Genomic DNA, 22,909 nt, shown 5'->3' on the forward strand with positions numbered 1-22,909 from the left:
TCTGCTCGCAGCTATGTCAGCACCAGCTGGACGGTTCTGAGTGAGGGGCTGTGCTCTCCAGGCAGCGATGCCGGTGGGCTGGGCCTTAGCTCCTCCCCATGTGGGACTCAGCATGGTGACTGGCATCCCTGGCATCCGGCACAGTGAGCTTCCCAAGGAGGGAGCCAGGAGGATGCGATGCCTTTTGTGACCCAGCCTCCAAGACATACAACAGCGCTTCTGCTGTGGGGCTGGTCAGAGCCCACCGAGCCCCACCCAGATCCAAAGGAAGAAACACAAAACTCTCTTCCCCAAGGGAGGAGTGTCAAAGGATTTGAGGACATTTTTTTTTTTTAAGAGAGAAAGGGAGGGCGGGCAGGGCAGGGAGGGAGATGAGAGAGAGAGAGAGAGAGAGAGAGAGAGAGAGAGACATTGATTGGTTGCCTCCTGTACTTGCCTCCTATACTGCCTGACCAGTGGTCGAACCTGAAACCTGAGTATGTGCCCTGACCAGGACTTGAACCTGCCACCTTTTAGTGGACCGGATGATGCGCCAAACAACTGGGCCACCACACTGGTCAGGGGGAGGACATTCTTTTAAATAACCATCATAACACCAATTTTACTTTTAATCATTTTACTTTATTTAAAAGTCATATTAAGCAATGGCAAAATTTTAAAACAAAATAAGTCATAGTCCTATCACCTAATTGATTGTTTTCATTTGACCAGGTTAATTTCTAAAAAAAATGCAATTTCATTTTTTTGGCCTATTACTGTTTTTTCTCAAATTCGCCACTTGCTGTGTGACCATGGATCAGTTCATGAGCTTCTCCGGGCCAGTTCCCTCCTCTGTGAAATGAAGGAAATAGCAGTCACGGGGCGGGGCAGCCATTAGGCGAGCCTCTGGAAAGCCCTGAGAATCATGCCTCATTAATAAGTGAGACATTGATAAAGGTCAACTTTAAAACAAAGTATTACTGAAGTCATGCATTCTACCTTCTCCCTTAGCACTATGGCATGAGTATCTTGGCATTTTGCTAGCACTATCTCTCCTCTCACACTCACCTTTACTTCCTCATCCTCCTCACAGTACCCCCGTTACAGCCTGGTGAATGTTCCGGCACAGCTATAAACATTTACATTTTCCCCAAGGCGTCATTGTTTCCTTTTACAATTTGGAATCCCACTCTATGCTTGTGTTTGTAAGGTGACTTTCTCATGTAGCAATATATCGCCGGCATCCCTGCAGGTCAACTGACTCATTCTTTGCCAAAGCTAAATTGTTATCTTGGAATTCAGCACGTCAAACAGAAGACGCCACAGTCAGGGGGCCGAATTTGGAGTCTTTATTGCCAATGCCCGAGGCCTCGAGAGGACTAATGTCTCTCCAAAACCTCGCGGCCCTGAATGAACTTAGGGGTTAGCTTATAAAGGCAAAAGAACCCCAAGTGCTGGGAAGGGGGCAGTGTGCTTAGCAGATATACTGCAGAAAGCTTGCAGCCTTGAGCACAGCTCAGATAACCAGAGACACCTGGCATGGGACCAGACCCCCACACCGGCAGAGCGGCTTGCAGGACCAGATAATTAAGGGGGGCAGTGACTGGACTATAGGCTGAGAAGAATGTACATTAGGGTTACCGACACAGATTCAGATGGCTAGCCCCTCCCCCAAATGTCTTCTTTTCCCCATTATTCGAGCAAGCGTGCTTACAGAAGCTAGAAATAGCGGAGTTACTTCTAGGCCAGTGTTCGGCAAACTCATTAGTCAACAGAGCCAAATATCAACAGTACAACGATTGAAATTTCTTTTGAGAGCCAAATTTTTTAAACTTCTTCTAACGCCACTTCTTCAAAATAGACTCGCCCAGGCCATGGTATTTTGTGGAAGAGCCACACTCAAGGGGCCAAAGAGCCGCATGTGGCTCGCGAGCCGCAGTTTGCCGACCACGGTTCTAGGCTATCTGGTTTAGTTACTTCCTGGAATTAACAGGACAAAGGACCATCTGGGTTTAGTGGAAAATTTTAGTTGGCAGTTCTTACAAAATGGAAGTTATGGGAACAAGATGGAGTGCCTATGGTTCAGATGGAGGGCGAGGGACAGGATGGAGTCAGTCCTTTCAAGGCCCGTTGTTCAAAATGATATCCTATCATATAGATTTACCATGACTTTTTTTTATTACTATTATTCCACAGCTGATGGACATTCAGGTTAGTTCCAATTTGCTACCACTTCAACAATACTGCAATACGCCTTCTTATACAAAGCCACTCGCCCACTGGTGCTCTCCTTTCTACAGAACAGAGTCCTAGCACGTGTACTTAGTTCCAGGTGGGGGTTACAAAGATGAATGCACATCTCCTTCCTTGGATTGCTAACCTAATGAGGATGCAGACACTTACATAATTAGGATGTAATGTGATAAGTGATTATGAAATGCAAATGTGTGTATCCAGTTATTTGATCACTCTTTTTGGGGAAATGAAATATAAAACATCAAACCAGTACCTCCGCTGGAGAACATTTAGCGTCAAAGACCCTAAATGATTGAGGAGTCTGTGTAGTCTGTCAGGAAATACACGGCAACGTTATTGTTTCGGAAGAGGCCAGATGTTTCCGGATGTCTTTTCCAGGTCTGATTTATAACTCCGTGATAAGTAGAAGATTAGACCGGCTAGAGTACATTCATCAAAAGATGATTACCTGGATGAATCCAACAGGTCTTTAAGGGAAACACATTGTTTACGTGCTAGTTCATCCATGTTCAGATCCAACTTCTGTTGTTTCTGTATGTGGCGTCCAAGTCTCCTCTTTCACGGGCAGATCTGTGCCGTGAAGAAGAAGCCTTGCAACAGAGAAGAAATATGTGTTTATAATTAAGGAAATGGGTAAGATATCAAAGGCCTTGGTGAAATTTTATGGAACACTAAACTTAACAGAACTGTCAAGAGGGGCCTGGCTTGTCCATAAGAAACTAGAAATGGCCCAACTTCAAACAAGCCTTCGTTTGAATGCGTGCTAATAACTCTGATTCTATTTCACAGTCTCTCCAGTGGCCCTGCAAGCTTTCGAGAACTTCTAATTATAAGCCTTACTCTCGGCTGGAGCCATCAATTGCTGCAGTTAATGGGATTTACTTCATATCCCGATCCCATGCTTTGCCAATCCCAGTGTGACCCATCTGTAGGTCTCCTCAAGCCTGTCTGTGTTAATTATATTGGTGGGGGAAAAGCCACAAATTTGTTTTGCCCTTCCATGGAGAGGTCTTTAAAAATCCCCAATGAAAATTAAAAACATGAGATGCTAAGCTGATCAGATCAAGTTCCATATGCCCTAATAAGAATTCAACTTCGACAGTTGTAAGGGAGAAAGACTTTGCCTTTCGGGGGTAACGGAACAGCAATTTTCCTGCCTTCTTCCGCCTCTGGGAGATGGAAGGATGACCTTCCTAGGCTGGCGTACAACTAGTAATTGTCAGAAGCATCTGATTTCTCTCCAGGAAACCCACATGAATAACTATCATCCTACTATGCTCCTATATAATAAAAAGCTTATATACAAATCGACCAAACGGCAGAACGACTGGTCGCTATGACCTGCACTGACCACCAGGGGCAGATGCTCAACGCAGAAGCTGCCCCCTGGTGGTCAGTGCGCTCCCACAGGTGGAGCATCGCTCAGCCAGAAGCCCTGAGATGGCTCACGGCTAGTGAGCGCACCGGCCGTGGCGGGAGCCTCTCCCACCTCTGCGGCAGTGCTAAGGACCCCTCGGGGATGTCTGTCTGCTTAGCTCCCCACTGGGAGTGGGCCTAAACCAGCAGGCGGATATCCCCCAAGAGGTCCTGGACTGCGAGAGGGCACAGGCTGGGCTGAGGTACCCACCCCACCCCCCCGCACCCTCCCCCCCCCCCCGTGCACGAATCTCATGCACTGGGCCTCTAGTGTGACCATAGACCATCATCGCTAACCTGCCAGGTCACCCTTGTCTTGATTTCTCTAACAAGACTTTTGTTGCTTGTCTGGATTTCTTCCCCCGTTATCTCAGCCTCCTCATCTCCTTCCTCTCTCCAGCTGACGAAGTGCCCTGGGCTCGTCACTTCAGCCCTCTCACCAGGACCTCCAACTTCTTTGTTCCTAGATCTTTCTGCCATCCACGCCGGGCAGACCTGTCCCGATCTCAGTCCTTTAATATAGTTGGGAAAAGGAAGTGAGAGATTTGATCTAACTCCTCAGGGTTACTATTTTTTATCTTCTAGGTGCTTATGAACTACGCCAGTCATTTACAATTGTGTGTGTGTGTGTGTGTGTGTGTGTGTTGTTTTCATTTTATTGACGTGAGGGGTTGATCCAGTCCTTTCAGTAATAATGTCCAGTAAAACGGGAATTTTCCATTTTATATCCATCCTTCCCCCGGGGTGCTGTTGTTGAGCATCCCTGGAGAGGGAGCCAGCGTGGTTGTCAAAAGCCCTTGGTAACTGACCTGACTCCGCTCTCCCCACGGTCCTGCCCCCTGGGGAGGTGTTCTCTGTCTTCCTTCCCTTCCCAGGGGAAATGTCTGGGTCTGGGCCATAGCAAGCAGTTGGCCTAAAATACGGGCCGATCCATAGCTCCTGGGGCTTGCTGAAACTGGGAGCTCTTCTCTTTCCAACCTTCATAGCGACTCCTTTGTTTCTTCGGGCCTTGCAACTCCCTGTCCATGTGCCCTGCCTCTGCACCTGAGCAGGGCTCTGTGGTCTCTTGCTTTGGTGGGGTAGGTATGACCTGAGTGATCTGGAAAAGATCATTCTGACATCCGGAACTTTGGTCTCCCTTGAACAATCGGAAGGTCAGGTCGCACGGGGCATTTCAACATGACAGTAATGAGCAGAACTGAGAGGCGATGGCCCTCCGAATGGATGGACAGCCTTGTGGTCTGACTTAGTGATGCACATCCAGCCCCTTCACGCACTTCCTTGTGGTCACCCTAACGTCATTTCACTGCGTGTGTCACAGGGAATGCTTTAGACATATCACAGGCAGAGCCCACCATTAAAAGTAAAACATTTGTAATATTTATAGAACAGCAATGACGCTGTTGCGTGATATTTCCTAGAACAAATTTGGTAACCTTTAAACTACCTCCACATTGCCACTTAACTATGCTATTTCTGTAGTAAGACAAAATAGGGTGATTTCTATTACAGGTGTTCATTATAAATATTCATTCCTTTCCTTAAAAAGGAGAAATATTTGAGACACTAAAGCAAAATCAAAAAGGGTAAAAAAGGAAAAGTTTGTGCTCTCCAGAAAAGATAGAGGAAATCTCTGACATTGGCTAGATGCATGAAGCACGAATGTGCCATTTTCATGTCTAAACTAGATTGTGGCGAATTGCAGACCACAGTGACCGGTTATTGTGCCCAGCGACACGGTGCCTGAAGCTGAGCTTCGAGACTCTCTGGAGTGGTTAAGAGGCCAATTGCTCCTGAATTACTGTTGCAGGAGAGAGAACGCCGCCGTGTGGAAGGTGGTGTTTGGCATCAACAATCTCGACCACCCATCGGCCTTCGTGCAGGTGCGCGGGGTGAGGACCATCATCCTGCACCCGCGCTACAGCCGCGCGGTGGTGGACTACGACATCAGCATCGTGGAGCTCAGCGCCGAGGTGCAGGAGACCAGCTACGTGCGGCCCGTCTGCCTGCCCAGCGCCCAGCAGGCCTTGGAGCCCGACACGTACTGCTACATCACAGGCTGGGGCCACATGGGCAGCAAAAGTAAGCCGGGTCTGCGCAGCGCTTTGCCTTTCCGCTTGTCCGGGGAAGACCCCGAGTTACTTCTGAGCCTTTGGCAATCATCCCCCACTTCACTTCTAAAAGTACAGGCACAGCCCAGCCAGCGTGGATCAGCGGTTGAGTGTCGACCCAGGAACCAGGAGGTTTGCTGGTTCGATTCTGGTCAGGGCACATGCCTGGATGGAGGCTTGATCCCCAGTAGGGGGCGTGCAGGAGGCAGCCGATCAATGATTCATTCTCATCATTGATGTTTCTATCTCCCTCTCCCTCTCCCTTCCTCTCTCTCTAAAAATTAATTTTAAAAATATTTTTTAAAAAGACTTACATTAAGAAATGAATTTTTAAAAAAGTATAGGCACAAATGGTACACACTGGGCATGTGCGTCACTCTCCCACGCAAATGGTAGGTGTTAGCAATGGCACTCAAACCTGCCCAGCTCAGAGGCAACCTCAAAATGCTTCTCCAGCTCAGAGTCTCTCTCCAGGGAGCCAGTGCCAATGCTTGGGCGCTGCCAAGCCAGATGAGACCTGTCAGTCATCCCTGTGACCCGCCTCCACGGGTGGTTTGCACGCTCTGCAGGCCAATCACCTGCGCCTGTCCAGCCGTGAGGCGTTCCGCCCTGCAGTCTAGGGCTCGGCCCAATTTCCAGTCCCGCCTTGTGGTTTAGTCTTGTCAACCTTTGTAAGACAACCAGTAAGTCCTTCTCCAAAGAAAACTGGTTTGCTATTTGCCTACTTAAATTGATTAAAGTAGTTTGGCTCCCTAGATGATTTAAACATACAAAACAGAAATTGAAACATGTTTCCTACTTACTCCCAGCCCCCAAATGGACTCCCAGTTTTGCTTGACCCCTTAAAGTTGAGAATATGAATTTAACCCATGAGACATTTTCTTTCCAAGGCCACACCATATCACCGGCTGATTGCTGTCCTGTGAGCCACCTTAGCAGCCGCCAACCCAGGCCCTTTTTTTTTTTTTATGTCAGATAAGTTTTGAGCTGCATTGTGTTTCCTTTCTCTATGGTCAATTGATGACAACAAAGAAAAATTCAATAGACAGAAGTAAGTCAGTGATGTCTGGAAAGCTCACGTGTAAGAACGTCAAAGGCAATGTCAGACATGTATGTCACCGTTCCTGGCATCTTGGTTTCTAAAAGCTACAATTAGTACTGTGATAGAGATAAGAGCTGAATATACTTTCTATGGCCTCTCCTTGTATTGCTCCCACAATATCCACATCAAACACAGCAATCCTGTAATAGATTGCACCTGCCACAAATACAGTGCAGCGTGAGGAGCAAGGGTGTGGATTCAGTGAGAAAGACCGGACTATACAGTGGGAAACATAACTGCCTAATTTATAGGACTATTGTGCAGCTGACAGACAAGAAGCCCCGAGAATGGCGAGTGCCTGTGCCTGGCCTGCTCTGAGTATCCCATGCGTGTTAGCGATTGTTCTTACCACCATTCTTAGCTCCTGAATCTCCCACTGTCCTCATCACACTGCTTTTTCCAAACATGATTCCTCCTCCCAATAAGGTACCCTGTGCATCTCCACTGCATCGCCGTCACCTTTAAAACGAGAGCAGGGTGTACAATTTTGTAGAATGGCGAAACAACCACAGATTCATACTTTGAGAAGCCATTGTCCTTTTTTGAGAACTTTCCAGCAAGATGGAATTCACACGGTCCCCTCGGACACTAAGGGATGGCTGTGTCCCTTTCAACATCTCTCTGTCATGTCCTCTAGGATGAAAGGTTCTTTCTCAAATAATGGCCCCCATAGCGCACGGTCTGGCGGTGAGACACAGTCTCAAAGCCGAGGAGAGGCGGGCCCTGCCGGCTGGAGGCGCGGTGTGTCCTGCGGCAGAGCTGGCAGCCTCCTCTCTGGGGCCGAGCCGGGGAGGGGGGGGGTGTGTGATCACTTTCCATTTCATTGCAGTGGCTGTTGGTTTTATTGGGGAAAGTGTGAGCCGAGTGACTTAGCCACTCTGCCCCTCGCTTTTCTCAATACAACAAAGGGCTTTGACTAGAGGGTGCCATCAACCTTCCGATTGGAAAATTCTGATGGCGAACAAGCCTTGTTTTTGAAATGACATTTTAAGTAAAGGATATGGCTTTGGGGGAATAAAAATGTAATCATCTCATATATAGTTAGCCTCATTTTGAGCCATTTTACCCTCTTGTATATTTCCTCCCTCCCTCCCTCCCTCCCTCCCTCCCTCCCTCCCTCCCTCCTTTCCTTCCCTCCTTCCTTCCTTTCTTTTCCTTCCCTTTCTTTTTTAATACCCAGTGCCCTTCAAGCTGCAGGAGGGAGAAGTCCGGGTGATTTCTCTGGAGCAGTGTCAGTCCTACTTCGACATGAAGACCATCACCACCCGGATGATATGTGCCGGCTACGAGTCCGGCACAGTGGACTCGTGCATGGTAAGTTGTTTTCTGATTGGTGAGGTGGTTCAGTTCAGCCATAACTCCGGTGGGCACGCACAAACTCATTGCTATTCACGCGAGGCCCTTCGGGGACACTTTTGGAAAATGACTTGTCAGCAGTTGTTTATTCGCACGGTGATGCCCTCCATCCAGGACCCTGCGAGTCCCCTTACGGCCTCCAGGCCCTCGGCTCTCACTCAGGTGGCCTTCTGCTCGCTCCCCACCGCCTGGGGCACAGCACGTGCATCAGCAATGGGGGGGGGGGGGCGGGGGGCGGGGGGGGGGCAGCTGTTCTGGTCCATCCAAAGGGACCATTTTAGGGGCTAAGACAAATTAGTTTCTAAGAGGAGAGAGTGGTAACCATGGCCCCAACCAGGCTGCCTGGGAAGCAGGGGGACACCAAGGGCGTTTTTTGCCATTGGGGTGAAGGCATTAAAGCACAGGCAACACCCCAGCCCCGGGTGTGTGCCAGAGCCACCTCTGTCTCAGCAGTGAGCGCACCGGCATTGTCTGGGCCTGCACTTGACTGCCAACGTGTCTACAAATGTCACTGCATGCGACCTCAGACACTCGGGATTCATGGTCACAGCAGTCCGTAGAGCATGCTCACGAAGCAGTTCAGGGGAGCATCTTCTTTGCAACTTGATAAACACTCATTGGCTATTACACTGGCCTGGCTCCCACGGAAGGAAAAGAAGGGCAAGCGCTCAAAGAAGCTCATGACAGAGCGGGGACAGCAGTTATTCTCCGTCAAGGCTGTGAAGCACCTTTGCTATTTCACTGCTTTCGAGTAGGTCCAGTTGCCCCGCCCCCCATTTTAGAATTGAAAGAAGAGATTCAACAATGATGTTACTGCTGACCTAGCCTAATAAAATGACACTTCCGCTGGTCCTGTTTCAGAGTGGGCAAACCCGGGACTGGGGACGGCCCAGTGGGGATTCCTTAGACAGTTGCCAGGGGAAAGAGGGAGGCAGACAGCTGGCTCCCTTAGCGTTTCACGGAGGCCACCGTCCCTGCAGCCCCTTGGCCACACACAGCCAGCTGAGGTGGGCAGTGGTAGAGGAAGCCTGCCTTCCAAGCAAGAGTCCCAGGTTTGATTTCTGGGACTCTTAAACAATACATAAATATCTAACTAATAAAAGAGAAATATGCAAAATGACCATACCTCTGCAACAACCACCAGCCAATCAGGAGTGAGTATGCAAATTAACCAAACAAAGATGGCAGGTTAATTTGTATATGCAGGCATGGAGCGGTGGGGCAGGGTAGAACACCTGCTATTAGGGGGAGGGCAGGGGTGGAGGGAGCTACAGGAGTGGCGCTCAGGCCGGGAGCGAAGACTTTCAGGCTCCCGGGCGGCCGGGAGTGAAGCCAGGGGAAAGGAAGGCCTATTCTTGCACAACTCTTCGTGCAACGGGCCTCTAGTTATTTATATTTAAAAATATATAAATAATAAAAATTTAAAAAGTAGTGTTTGGGAGGCAGAATGGTATAGGGCTTGGGACACAGCATTTGCAGCCTGAAAGATCTGGGTTGGACCTCATCTCTGCTGGTAAGAATAATGTGACCTGGAGAAAATATCTAACTTCTCTAGACAGGCTTTTCGTGAGTGGAATGGGACTGAGTCTAATTTGCACAGTGTTTGGTGTATGTGAAAGCCCCTATCTCTCACATATCTGTGTGGGATGTCTGGCATATACACTCAATGAAGAGTAACTGTATGAATATTAACATTTATCACTTGGTGCTTATTGTGTTGCAGGATCTCTTCCAAATGCTTGATAACAACTCACTTAATCCTCACAATCACCTATTGTGATTGTATCATTGTTTTTCCTAGTTTACAGATCAAGAAAAGAAGGGACCAGAGAGGTTAAGTAATTTACCCAATATCACCCAGCACAAAAGGTGATAGAGTAAGGATATGAACCCAGGCAGCCTGGCTCCAGGGCCCAGGTGTTGGGCCACTACACTATCCTAATTGCAATGATGACTGTGAATACATTTTTCCAAAGGAGGGGCAAGAAGGTGATTCTTGAAAGAGAACTGAAGGCTGTGCACAGCCACAGGCACAGGCATTTCATATCTGGTGTCTAACGTGAACTTAGTCACGCCAACTTCTTCAGCTGTGGGAATTCGGCACTGCGGGGATCTTAAATGCATACCGGAGATTCTCTGACACAGCTCCAGGTAGAACATAAAACCACAGCCGAAACCGGTTTGGCTCAGTGGATAGAGCGTCGGCCTGCGGACTCAAGGGTCCCAGGTTCGATTCCGGTCAAGGGCATGTACCTTGGTTGCGGGCACATCCCCAGTAGGGGGTGTGCAAGAGGCAGCTGATGGATGCTTCTCTCTCATCGATGTTTCTAACTCTCTATCCCTCTCTCTTCCTCTCTGTAAAAAATCAATAAAATATATTTTAAAAAAACAAAAACCACAAAACAAACCAAAGCTACTTTGACTAGGTCTGGAGCAAGATTCTTCACCAGAACCTCTCATTATCTTTCCGATTTCTCCACGGGGCCCTTTGGAAGCTGTGGGTCCCTCTGTTAAGGTCTAAAAATCGTCGGAATCAATCCTGAAGCCAAACATTAACTTGGGCCCAAAGCCCAGTAGTACTAAGAGGAAAAGAGGGCCAGAAAGACCAGACAAACTGTGCCTCAGCTGTATGCTCCCTGTCGTCTCGAATGGCTGCTTCTGCGCCTATTGCTCTCTGCCTTAGAAATCTCCATTACCTCGCTAACCCACCTCAAACCCACGTGTTAGGAAGGCACTTTTTCTGTTCTTCCCCACCTGGAAGTAATTGCTCATTCCTGTGAGGGTGCCTTCATCCTTAGACTTGGCTTTTGTGTAAAGGTATTCTGGTTAGCAAAGCGGACTTTTGGCCCCTCAGTGACTAAAACAGCGCCTTCCTCTGTGTGGGCCTCAGCACGGAACCTTGCAAAGAGCAGATGCTAAATAATTATTGGGTTAAATTTCTCATCTGGAAGTGTAGAGCAAACCTGTAAACATGCCCCATTTTAATCACTCTCTGGCATAATGAATAGCTCAACTTAAATAAGTCAGCATCTTAGCATTTCTCCTACATAAGGGGAGATGAAAAAATTGTGGAGTATGTCTAATAAAAATTGTGGAGTATGTCTAATGTTTCCAGTAAATTTTGCTTACATTTTTCCAATTGGGCTTTTTAGGCAGAACAATTTATTCAAACCCTTGCAAGGTCTACGCTTATTACTTAGGTTTATGGCATTGGGAATTTATGAATGTCAAGATCACCACCTCCCCAAAAGCACAAAGCACAATCAAAAATTCAGTTTTGCTTTAACAGCAGTCCTATTCACTGACATTTCTAAGGAGCAAGTTAGCCTAGTTATAGGGTTGGAATCATGGTGCTAGGCTGCCCGAGTTTAAATAATAGCCCTGCCAATAAACAAGTTCAACACCTGTTGTGCTTCATTTTTATTACCTCTAAAAGAAATTTAATAATAATTATTATATCACATTATTATTATTATCAACTCATAAGGATTGTGTGAGGATTAAACGAGGTAATAAGGACAAGTGTTCAGAAAAGTATCAGTAAACATGATTAATATTGTTCTTCAATGTTGCCAAGTGGGAATGAGCATAGATATACTTTGAAGTTTGAAACTCTTACATTGCCAGGAGTATTTGTAAATTTCCACCAAATTTGCTTCCTTATTTTCTAAGGTATCAATCCTTTCTTTTGAGGCACTGCAGAATACACCCTCTAACCTACTCTGATCTTTCAGATGTAGCAAATATTAACTTTATAAAGTTATTGTGTTTTAAGATTAATTATATGTGGCAAAAGAACCGAATAAAACTCAAATGCAACACCTAAACTTAAATATCAAGAATGAAAATCTCTATGCATATGAAATATAAAGAAATGAAATACCTTATGGTAAATAATTCTTGTGTGGTATTTTCCATTCAAGTATGCTAATTGACAAGGTCCCAAGAACTATTAAGAAATGCAGTATGTGGTCCCTGAGTATATTTTACTTCATGCATTCATTCACATAGTCAGAATCTTGAACGTGGTAAATTTGAATCTTCCATGTTGGGTACTTTTACATTTATAAAATGGATCAAAGTTAAAGAGTGTGATTATGAGAGAATTGATTCTGATACAATAAATTTAAGAAATATGACATATTTTGGTAAGTACAGGAAATGACTAAAAAATGTCTTCTGATTTCACAGAAAGAAAAAAAAAGAGTCTTTTCCCCAAGCCATCGCTAACCTTTTAGACTTTAAAATGTCCATTTGGAAGTTCCATTTATGGAGTGGAGAGCATGTCCCTCCACAGGTTGACAATAAAAGCTTTGTGGGAATTTTCTGAAAGGTTGGTTAAGCTGGGTTTGGCTTTAGTGTACCCTCAGGATAACACGGACACCCTTAGGGCTCTGAAATACCAGTGACTAATGTTCCCTGCTCCTCATTACAGGGGGACAGTGGCGGGCCTCTTGTTTGTGAGCAGCCTGGAGGACAGTGGACATTGTTTGGCCTGACTTCATGGGGCTCCGTCTGCTTTTCCAAAGTCCTGGGGCCTGGAGTTTATAGCAATGTGTCCTACTTCACCGAATGGATTGAGAGACAAATATACATTCACACCTTCCTCCTAAACTGATTCCAAAGACGACCAGACGTTGCCAGCGGCAGTCAGAGAAAACGGGGTCTTGGCTGTGGCGCACTTTCTGCAGACGGCTGTACAGACAAGCACTCCATGGACACATGGACAGGGATGCTGGGCAGCGCACTGCACACGTCCGTGCTTGTTTCAGGCTAATGTTACTCAGCTTTATTTTTCTTATTTCAAGTTCAATGAAAGTCTTTTTTTTTTAAAAAAAGAAGCAAAGCTTACTTTGTTGTTTTGTCAGCCTGACCTTGACCACTAGTGCGAAATTGTTGACCCTGGAGAGTGAGGGTAATGCAGGCACTAGGGCAACAGTTATAAAGTTCCCTCTTATCCAGTCACAAAAAAGGACACGGAGATGCAGGCTGACCAATCTTTGCCAGCTTTTGTTTCTCACGTATAATAGCATAGTGGCAACTTTCATATTAACCTTGGTGACTTGCTTTTGATGTATTAAAAGCCAAGATAATTTACATGCTTTAAGTTATTTACTAGGACTCTTCTAAAGTCTTTAAAAACGTTGAGCACTGATGAAAGGCGGAGGCGAAAGACAAGTAGCATCCCTGTAGGTCGCTGCAGCAGCAAGACACACTGTACACAGAGCTCTTTAGACATCACTATGAGCACTGGCCTGGTAGGGTTGCGCGTTCTGAATTTAAACCAAGGTTATAATGTGGTAGAAAAGTCTCCACAGAACTTCCCCTATCGCTGGGGTTTGTTCAATGTCTGTCAGTTGGCTGATTGAGATTTCAAAAACTAGGAAAATATCCATGGGCAATATTTTTATTTGGTTCCCCCCATGTGACAATGGAATTTGAGATTCTGCTTTGCCAAAGGAGAACTTGCTTTCGACTGCAGAGATGCAATTAAAAAAAATTAAATTGCACCCTACCCCAATAAAATATTTTCCAGTTTGTCCATACCAATGAAGTACAGAAATGTATCTCAAAGCACAGGAAAGCTTTGCGTAACATTTTGTAATTTTCCCTGAGAGATGTTTAATATCTGGTGTTGCTAATTCTTCCCATCCATAATTAAAGCAAAAATTTAAAGATGCTTTTAAGCACTGGGCCACTTTACCCACATCAATATCTTTAGTGATTAGTGGTTAAGTTATTTTTTCCACACTAAAAAGCTTCAGAACACAAGTCATCACCTGCACCAATTTAATTAGTCAGGCACACATTTTTGCAACATCCAAATGCCTTTGGAACAAGTAGGATTCCCTACTAAGCTCCACCAGCAACCTGGACTGCCTCAGCATTCCACATAGAGACTACCTGCAGTTTTATACATGTATTTTTGTACTCTTTTGTATGTGCACACATATTTGAAATCCAAAAAGTTGTCTTGACACTTTCCATGCTATTCATCGCTTGTTCTGTAGTTTGTATAAACGTATTGAGAATGTGAAATCCAGCAATTGAATTTTGGTCACATCTGTATGAAAGTTGAAGAATATGGGTCGGTTTTGTTTTGTTATAGTTGTAAGTACATACTTAATGTAACAACTTTTAGCCTTGCTCAACTGATGTTCAGTGAAATGTACATATTGTACTTATTTTAAATAACCACTAATACAAATAAAATGGTATAATCTCTTTTTCTATGTATGTGGATAGCATGTCCCAGAAAACTGTCTTTCCCAATATAATAGTTGGCACCCAATTTCTCACCAATCAAAATACCTGTCTTATTTTGGACTTTCACAAGAACATGCTCTTTTACTTGATGACAGATAACGCCTTGATTAGTCCGGAATTAGAGGTTGCTAATACTCTCAAATTACCCATTGAGCATCCAACAAAAACTAAGAGTGTAAGGATTTTTAATGTCTAGAGTACATTTTCGGAAATGGATCCAATTCTTTCATAAGTCTTTTGGAATAAAATTGCATCCCCAAATATATACTATTAGGCACTTTTCTTTGGCTACTAGGAGCAATTATATTAATTTCTCAAAATTTGGTGAAATAGGTTTGATACCAAAATGCAACCGTTCACATCAGCTTGGGTAAACTGTGTAAGAGTTTTTTACTTGTAAATGAGACCATTTAAAGGCTTAGAACAGATCCCAGTTCCTTTGCACTTGGGAGGCAGATGTATTTAAGAACCCAGAATTTTTCAAAAATTTAAAAATACACTTTAACATCCAGAAATAAAATACAATTTTATGTAGCAAATATATAAAAATTATATTAAGTACATGATAGCTTCACCTCTGTTCAGGGCATCGAGTTTGTAACTAACTTATAAAAAAAAATTCAGTTTTCAGTGTTCTTGGGATTTTGGAATCAAGGACTTGTGGCCCCATAACATGAACACTCAAGAGTTTCATTTACTCATATGTACAAATACTTGACAGTTTTTCTTAGTCTTTTTGGTTCATTCCTTTATCATTAGATTCTAAAACTTTATTTATTAGTAAAAATATTTCTAATTTTTTATTTATCAGAAGATTTATCTCAGGGAATGAATGCCAGCTACTATGAGGATAACAGGTGATATAACATCATAGATTTTTCCATATAAGAAAAAGTCAAAACAATATTCTGGTAAAAGGTATATTTAGGGATTTTCCTTTTAAGTTCTGGCACCAATTACAGTTGGACTCAGTGAGTATCCACAGGAGTGATGACAGTTTTGTATCACATTATTTATTAAACAGTTTATTTAAAATAAAAATCTATAAGGAAGCAGAAAGCAACTTCCATTAGCTATGTGGAATTTTGAAAGTTCTGGAAATTGGTCTATATAAAAGACTACTTATATATATAAAAGGCTAAGTGACCATCGCATCTGAAACAACTGTATGGACGACCGAACAGTCTGCGTGGGGCGACCAGGCTGGCAGGGGGGTTAGTGAGGAGCGACCAAACGACCGAGCAGCAGGCTGTGTTGGGCGACCAGGCCGGCAGGGAGGTTAGTGAGGGGCGACCAAATGACTGAGCAGCAGGCTACATGGGGCGACCAGGCCGGCAGGGGGGGTTAGTGAGGGGTGACCAAATGACTGAGCAGCAGGCAGCATGGGGCAACCAGGCCAGCAGGGGGGTTAGTGAGGGGCGACCAAATGACTGAACAGCAGGCTGCGTGGGGCAACCAGGACCACGGGGGGGGGGGGGGGGGGGGGGCAGCAGGGGGGCCAGTTAGGGATGATAAGGCAGGCAGGAAGGTGAGCAGTTAGGAGCCAGTGGTTTCAGATTGTGAGAGGAATGTCCGACTGTCCCCCCCCCCCCCACTCACACCGGGCCTAAACCGGCAGTCAGACATTCCCCAAGGGTCTTGGATTGGAGAGGGTGCAGGCTGGGCTGAGGGAACCACCCCCCCACCATGCACAAATTTTGTGCACCAGGCCTCTAGTTTACAATAATATCAGAAGGCTACAAAAATCAGACCAGGACAGTAGGCAGCAGATAGAAGAATAATAGTCCTGAGAATAATAGTTTAATAGTCATTAAGAAAACTTTGATATAGAAACAAAACATTAGCATGGAGATTTCATGAAGGGAATTCTGGGTGATTGGTGGCTGACAATTTTCAGATGAACCGATGTAGAATTTTAAAAGAACTCAACAAGAATACATGATCTTATAACTGGCCTTATTTGGTATAAACTAGTTTCTTGTTCCAACGAGAGACAGCATACATGATTTGCAACAGCAGTTAACCTGCTATAGATATTTCTGCCCTAAAATGTATTAAAATACAATTTTTCTAAGAACCTCATGGAATCCTTCTGAGAACCACCTGTCCTAGTCTCAATTCCTAGCTCATTTTTAGAGTTTACAACCCAAAAAAAGTTGTATGGCATTGCAAGGACTATGAACCCTCAAATGGTCTCTTGATGATTGTTTTGAAATTGATTGTCTCATCTTGATCAGGCTACTGTCAGTTTTAGGGTACAACAGGATAGTGCTAAATGGCCCACAGGCTCAGCTGATTCTGTGTCTTACCCATGGCTTTTGTTCCCCAATTAACATCTGCACACAGATTGGCCCATTACCTGGTGGAGGCCTAGCCTCCCCCTTGCCCCTTCCCAATGAAGGCCCCACCGCAGGAGAACACTGAAATGAACAGAGAGGTATGCCTAGCATCTTCAGTCAGAAGACCAAAAACTTCTCATAGGAAATAAAAAGCTATTAATAACTAACTATATTTTATTATTCTATTTTAGGTACATTGTTGTTTAAAGGGCTCTTGTAACTTTTTTCCTCTGGAAATTAGCCGTTTATAACTTTTTTTTTTTTATAATGTGGAACTCTCTGAATTCCAACTAATCAATCAAACTACATTTTTTTTTTCTTAAAAAAAATCAAATCAGATTGGAGTCTGCTCAGTTAAAGCATTTCTCTTGAATCTGAGATCTCACAGTAAAATAAATATATCTCAAATAAGTGAAAACACTTATATGTCTAAGACAATTAAAATGCTCTCACATAAAATCCAAAATGTTTCATAAAAAACATTTGATTCTGAATTAAATACTTTAATTCCTTAAACTCTGTCTAGGTCAAACTCTATCCTTTCTTACGAATGCATCTATGAACATACCATCAAGGTCATCACGCTGGCTCTTTCAAACCAGTAACATATTCATGACCCTTAAGGAAAATCCAAGTCATTCTTGCTTGGTAGAGGTGCCTCCTCAAAGTCCTCTTCCAAACTCGAAGGAATACTTGCAGCTCCAAAGAGGAGATCCTGCCTTTTTAACCGTTTGAGGGTCCAGCCACCCATGAGGTCTTAGTTTCACGACAGTCTGAGTCCAAGGCAGTTTCATGTACACTTCCTTGCTCAACAGCACAAGAAGTTGCTGACATCATGGCAAAGACAACAGAAGGGCCACTCATGGCTCCTCTCTCTGACTTGGCAGCTGAGTGGTCAGCACACTTAGACATCACTTGACCCATCTTTCCAGCCCCTCTCCACTTCTTGAGGGCTTCAGTCCTCTCCTCTGGAGTCAGTCTGTCCAAGTGCTTAGCCCTCAGGAGTGGAGACGGAAACAGGGATCCCTGAAGAACTCGGTAGATAAACCTAGGTTACAAAAAGCATCACCAAATTAGCTTCACCTCAAATGCATTATAGGACACACACAAAAATACTCACCAATCAGAGCTGGTAAAAGGGTGGTCTGGGGGCCCCCTTGAGGTAAAGGGGGAGGATAAGCAAAATATAAAATAGAAATGATAACAATATTAAATAAATTAATATTTGTAAAGCATTTAAGAAGTAGTGAGTACCTTATGAGTGCTTGTTAAACAAATAAACAAAAATGTATAATAGTAGAGATACCAATAGTGCTGCATCATACGTGTAATGTTAGGTTAAATAAGAAAGTACATGTAAAGCAGGCAGAGTGCTGGCACATAGCAAGTATTCAAAATGTTAGCTATGAATGTCTTATAGCTACGGTAACAAATTACCACAGACTTGTCCTGAAACTGGCAGTGTTTACGCTGTTATAGCATTCTCAAAAACCTTGTGGGTCACCAATGTATGTGATGGGGATGTATGCCATTAGATAAGAGGGTCTTCACAGATCTTTCCTGCATCATCCCATCTCCTCTCTTGAAGGCTGCAGAGATGGTAGAGGGATCCATGAGTCAGACTCCTCATCTCTAGCAAAAGGTGGTCCAGCCATGCTCTTGGCCTCTCTAGAGCATACTCCAAACTATCAATCTCCTGCTTTTGGCAACTTCTGAAATCTGGGTAGGCTGAGGATTTCCTAAATCTAGTTCCTTTTAACTTCAATAGTTCTTCCTTCATCTCTTCTCTCTCACAATTTATCATAAGCAACATGAAGAAACCAGGCCAGACCTTCAACACTTTGCTTGGAAATCTCCTCAGCTAAATATTCAAGTTCAAAATTTACAAAGTCTGCTTTCCACATAACAGCAATGTCTTTCGGCTACATTTTCTGCTACCGTATTATGCAGTGCCTTTAACTTGCACATTTCTAGCAATGTCCTGTTTATGATAATATATGTATTTTCTACGCTTTCTCACTTTCTTCTGAGTCCTCACCAGCAAGCATTGATGTCCATATTTCTACCTATAGTCTGTTTAGGGAGTCCACTATTTCCTACGACGTGCCTCAAAATTCTTCCAGTCTCTGCCCACTACCCAATTTCAAAGCCACTTGCACATTTTTGAGTATTTGTTATAGCAGCACCCATCGGTCCGGCAGCAAAACTTACATGTTTCTTGTGGCTGCTGTAACAAGTTACCACAAACTTAGCGCGCCTTAGAACAACAATTTATTCTCTCGTAGTTCTGAAGGTCAGAGATTCTGAAAACACTTTCACTGGGCCAAAATGAATGTTTCAGAAGGCCCATGCTCCCTCTGGAGAACCCACTCCTTGCTTCTTCTGGCTCCCAGGGGCTGTCAGCGTGCCTTGGTTTATGGCGAAAGAAACTCTGGCTCCCTGGTCACGGTGCCTCCTCCTCTTTTGTCTGGTCGGATCTCCTTCTGCCTCTCTCTTATAAGGACACTTGCTAATACATTTAGGGCCCACGTGAGTAATACAGGATGTTCTCCCTGACTCAACACCCTTAACATAACCACATCTGCGAAGACCATTTTTGCTACATAAGGTAGTACTTACAGGTTCTAAGGATTAGGACATGGATATCTTTTTAGGGGGCCATTTTTTCAGCCTACCACAGCAAAATTAGAATTTTAATGGTAATACTCTCGAAGGAATTTTTGAAGGCTGTAACTTTAAAGTAATTGTTTCTTCATAAATTCTACAAGTTCATCTTGCCAGTATTTTAAATCTTAGAGCTGGGAATAACAGGGAACACTACAGAAGCACTTCCGTTTAAGAGAAATGGTTAAGTATGCAACTGTGACCACCACAGAATGACTCAGGTGGGTTTTCCTGGTGCATTTCTAGAAGGGACGTCCATTAGCAAAACAGGTTTGTGGCCGTTGTGCTTGATGATGGTGCTACAGATCAGGGTGGGCAAACTTCTTCCAATGGGCTAGGCAGCAAGAGTGCAGGCTTTGGAAGCCAGTTAGTCTTTGCTGCAATGATTCAACTCTGCTGTAGAGCAAAAGCAGCCACAGACAGTAATTAATGAGCATGGCCATGTTCCAATAATACTTTATTTACAAAATCAGGCAGCAGGCCAGATTTGATCTGTGAGTCACGGTTTGTCAACCCTGTTAGAGAATAATGTGAAATCACCATTTTGACTCTCATACCATGTTTAAAAATATAAAACAACTATTTCTATCGTGTTTTCAGCTAAACAGATTTTATAAAACTGTAAAGAAGAAGAGCTCTAACAGACTTGAAAGAATCTATAGATTAAAAACCCATGGATATTCTTAGCCATTTTCATCCCATGCCATATCAGAAGTCAGTTAACCTAAAATGGGAAGGATAACTGAGGTCAAATAAGGAAGAAGAGTTGTGTGGTTTTAAATGTTTATGAGGAGTGGAAGATGGCAGAACAAAAAGACAGAGGAAAGGATCTAAGTCCTCGAATAACCAGCAAAGATGCCCTATCCTGTGGCCTGGACTGTCGACCAGATTAGAGTTTCCCATGAGAAACAAACCTTCCCTTTGCATACGTCACTTTTGTTCTCTGGTAAACAGTTAAAAAACAAATTTTAACTAGTAGACAGACTGACTTCTTCACTGCTAACTGGGTAGTCTATCATCCATTCTTAGCAGTTGCGTGGAGAATCTAGGGCTCTGATTTCACGTATGCTCGTGGTGGTAAAACAAATCCCATACCTGGGAAGAAGAGCGACGCAGACCGTGAGGACACAGACGAAGTAGAAGACTGGGTCCAGCAGGTGCTCCTGCATAATCCAGTAGGGGTTGGAGGGTGGGTTGCAAGTGACACACAGGGCTCCAAAAGCCAAGGCGAAGAAGAAGTAAGACAAGATGCTACCAACGATGACCAGCATGTGGATCCACGTCTGCAAGACAAGAAGCACAGGGGAAGTGAACGCTGGCTCACAGGGCTTTGCAGCTGCGCTGTAGAGACAACACGTCTAGGCAGTAGGTGAATGGGGTGACACCTCAACAAACAAAACACAAAAATATCAAAGTCTTAAGATAAGAGCATCTTTCATGAACAGCTCGTATCCCTATTTAAATTGGGAAAAGCTAAGTCAAGTGCCAAAAGGTAATTCTGATGACTAGTTTATTTTGGTTATTTTTAAAAAATACATTATTATTGATTTCAGAGAGGAAGGGAAGGGAGAGAGAGACAGAAATATCAATGATGAAAGAGAATCATTGATTGGCTGCCTCCTGCATGCCCCACACTGGGGATCGAACCCACAACCGGGGCATGTGCCCTGACCAGGAATCAAACTGTGACCTCCTGGTCCATAGGTCAATGCTCGGTCACTGAACTACACCAGCTGGGCACTAGTTTATTCTGTATTATCCACGAACCATGAGGTGTTTGGATTTTCTCATTAATTTTTTTTCATATAGTCTCACTCGTTAGTCTGTTTCTTCATTAAGGTAATACTTTAATCCAGTGAACCTCAAACTTTATCCATTCACATTGTGGTAGTCATTACTGTTGCGCACCAATATTCTCATTCTTTTCCCCAAATAAGCATTCGGAAGGATTGTACTTCTCCCATCCCCTCAAAAGTAAGCCTGGCCACCTGTCTTGCTTTGACCATTGAAATGTGAATGGAAGGGACATGCACAACTTTGAGGTCAGAAGCAGGGAAGAGCTGGTACACAATTTTCTATGCTGTTTCCTTTCCTTCCATGTTGACCAAGAAGTTCCCCTTGGGGACAGTTCCAGGTGGTAGAGCCCCAAGACTCAGCCGGGTCTTAGAGCCACCCCTCAGGAAGATTGCTCTAGAGCTGTCTAGAACCTTAGTTAACTTTACATATTAGTATGCAAGAAATAAATCTCTGTGGATCACAGCATAACCTAGCCACCTTCATATTCATGTATAGCCTACAATATTATTTTTAAAAATATTTTTCTCTAAAATGGCTCACTATTTAATTAACTTTATTTAGTAAAAAATAAGCAGATTACTACCTTAAATATAACATTAGCATTACCTGTATTAATAGTGCTAAGTCTGGAGGCTGGTCTGTGTTTTTTTTGTTTGTTTGTTTGTTTGTTTGTTTTAAACTTCTTTAGCAGTGGTTCTCAACCTTTTTAACGCCTCGACCCTTTAATATAGTTCCTCATGTTGTGGTGACCCCCAGCCATAAAATTATTTTTGGCTCTACAGCAGCGGTTCTCAACCCGTGGGTCGCGACCCACAGGTTGAGAACCGCTAGCAGGGTCACCTAAGACGATCGGAAAACACAGATATTTACATTACGATTCATAACAGTAGCAAAATTACAGTTATGAAGTAGCAACAAAAATAATTTTATGGCTGGGGGTCACCACAACATGAGGAACTGTATTAAAGGGTCGCGGCATTAAAAAGGTTGAGAACCACTGGATTAAGGTGTTACATATGTGTCCTTATTCCCCCATTTCCACCCCCCATCTCCCCCACTCATGCCCTCACCTTCCTCATGTCTGTGTCCATTGGTTAGGCTTATATGCATGCATACAAGTCCTTTGGTTGATCTCTTCCCCTTACCCCCACCCTCCCCTACCTTCCCTCTGAAGTTTGATGGTCTGATCGATGTTTCTCTGTTACAATAGGAAATTAGCAAGAATTGTTGTGATAAAACAGAATAGCCCCTCTTTGACAGACTTCCTCTTTGACATGAGCTGAAGTATGATGAGAAAAACACCTTCGCATTATGTAGCATCCAGTGTTGTTCAGTGCAGTGCACATACAGTCCTGCCTAAATCACAGTGTATACCTTGGTTCTGTATGCTTTTGGGGAAAGCACTGCCTTTATTCATCTTTTTTATTTCCCCACCGTTACACTTTCCAAACAAGAGCCCATTTTCTCCTGCATGCTTAATCTTGCCAAGCATTTCCCCATGGTCAATATCTTCAAAAGTCACAAAGGTTGCTTTTTTTTGGGTAAAATGTACAAACTGCTTAGAAAATATAGGCTAAACCCCTAAGATCTTCATGCCTCTAAAACAACGATGTCTTCTTTCT

At 44.1% G+C, this 22,909-nt stretch overlaps 2 protein-coding genes across 3 annotated transcripts in view; one reads left to right on the forward strand and one right to left on the reverse strand.

The window, feature by feature from the left end:
* CORIN (corin, serine peptidase) overlaps window positions 1–12,838 on the forward strand; it is a gene marked incomplete at its 3' end in the record, with an annotated part of 129,825 nt that extends 116,987 nt beyond the window's left edge. For both annotated transcript variants that reach the window (XM_079769420.1, XM_079769421.1), the window contains 3 exons: window positions 5,462–5,733; window positions 8,045–8,178; window positions 12,656–12,838. In XM_079769420.1, the coding sequence (XP_079625546.1) occupies window positions 5,462–5,733; window positions 8,045–8,178; window positions 12,656–12,838 (589 nt within the window). The remainder of the gene's footprint in view (window positions 1–5,461; window positions 5,734–8,044; window positions 8,179–12,655) is intronic.
* Window positions 12,839–15,037: 2,199 nt separating this feature from the next.
* Window positions 15,038–22,909, reverse strand: part of ATP10D (ATPase phospholipid transporting 10D (putative)) — a 78,693-nt gene continuing 70,821 nt past the window's right edge. Inside the window, exons 22-23 of the mRNA XM_079771842.1 lie at window positions 20,586–20,773; window positions 15,038–17,874 (exon numbers count right to left, since the gene is read on the reverse strand). Of these exons, the coding sequence (XP_079627968.1) occupies window positions 17,550–17,874; window positions 20,586–20,773 (513 nt within the window). The 3' untranslated portion in view covers window positions 15,038–17,549. The remainder of the gene's footprint in view (window positions 17,875–20,585; window positions 20,774–22,909) is intronic.

This window comes from Cnephaeus nilssonii (assembly GCF_951640355.1).
Source record: "Cnephaeus nilssonii genome assembly, chromosome: 1".
NCBI lineage: Eukaryota > Metazoa > Chordata > Mammalia > Chiroptera > Vespertilionidae > Cnephaeus > Cnephaeus nilssonii.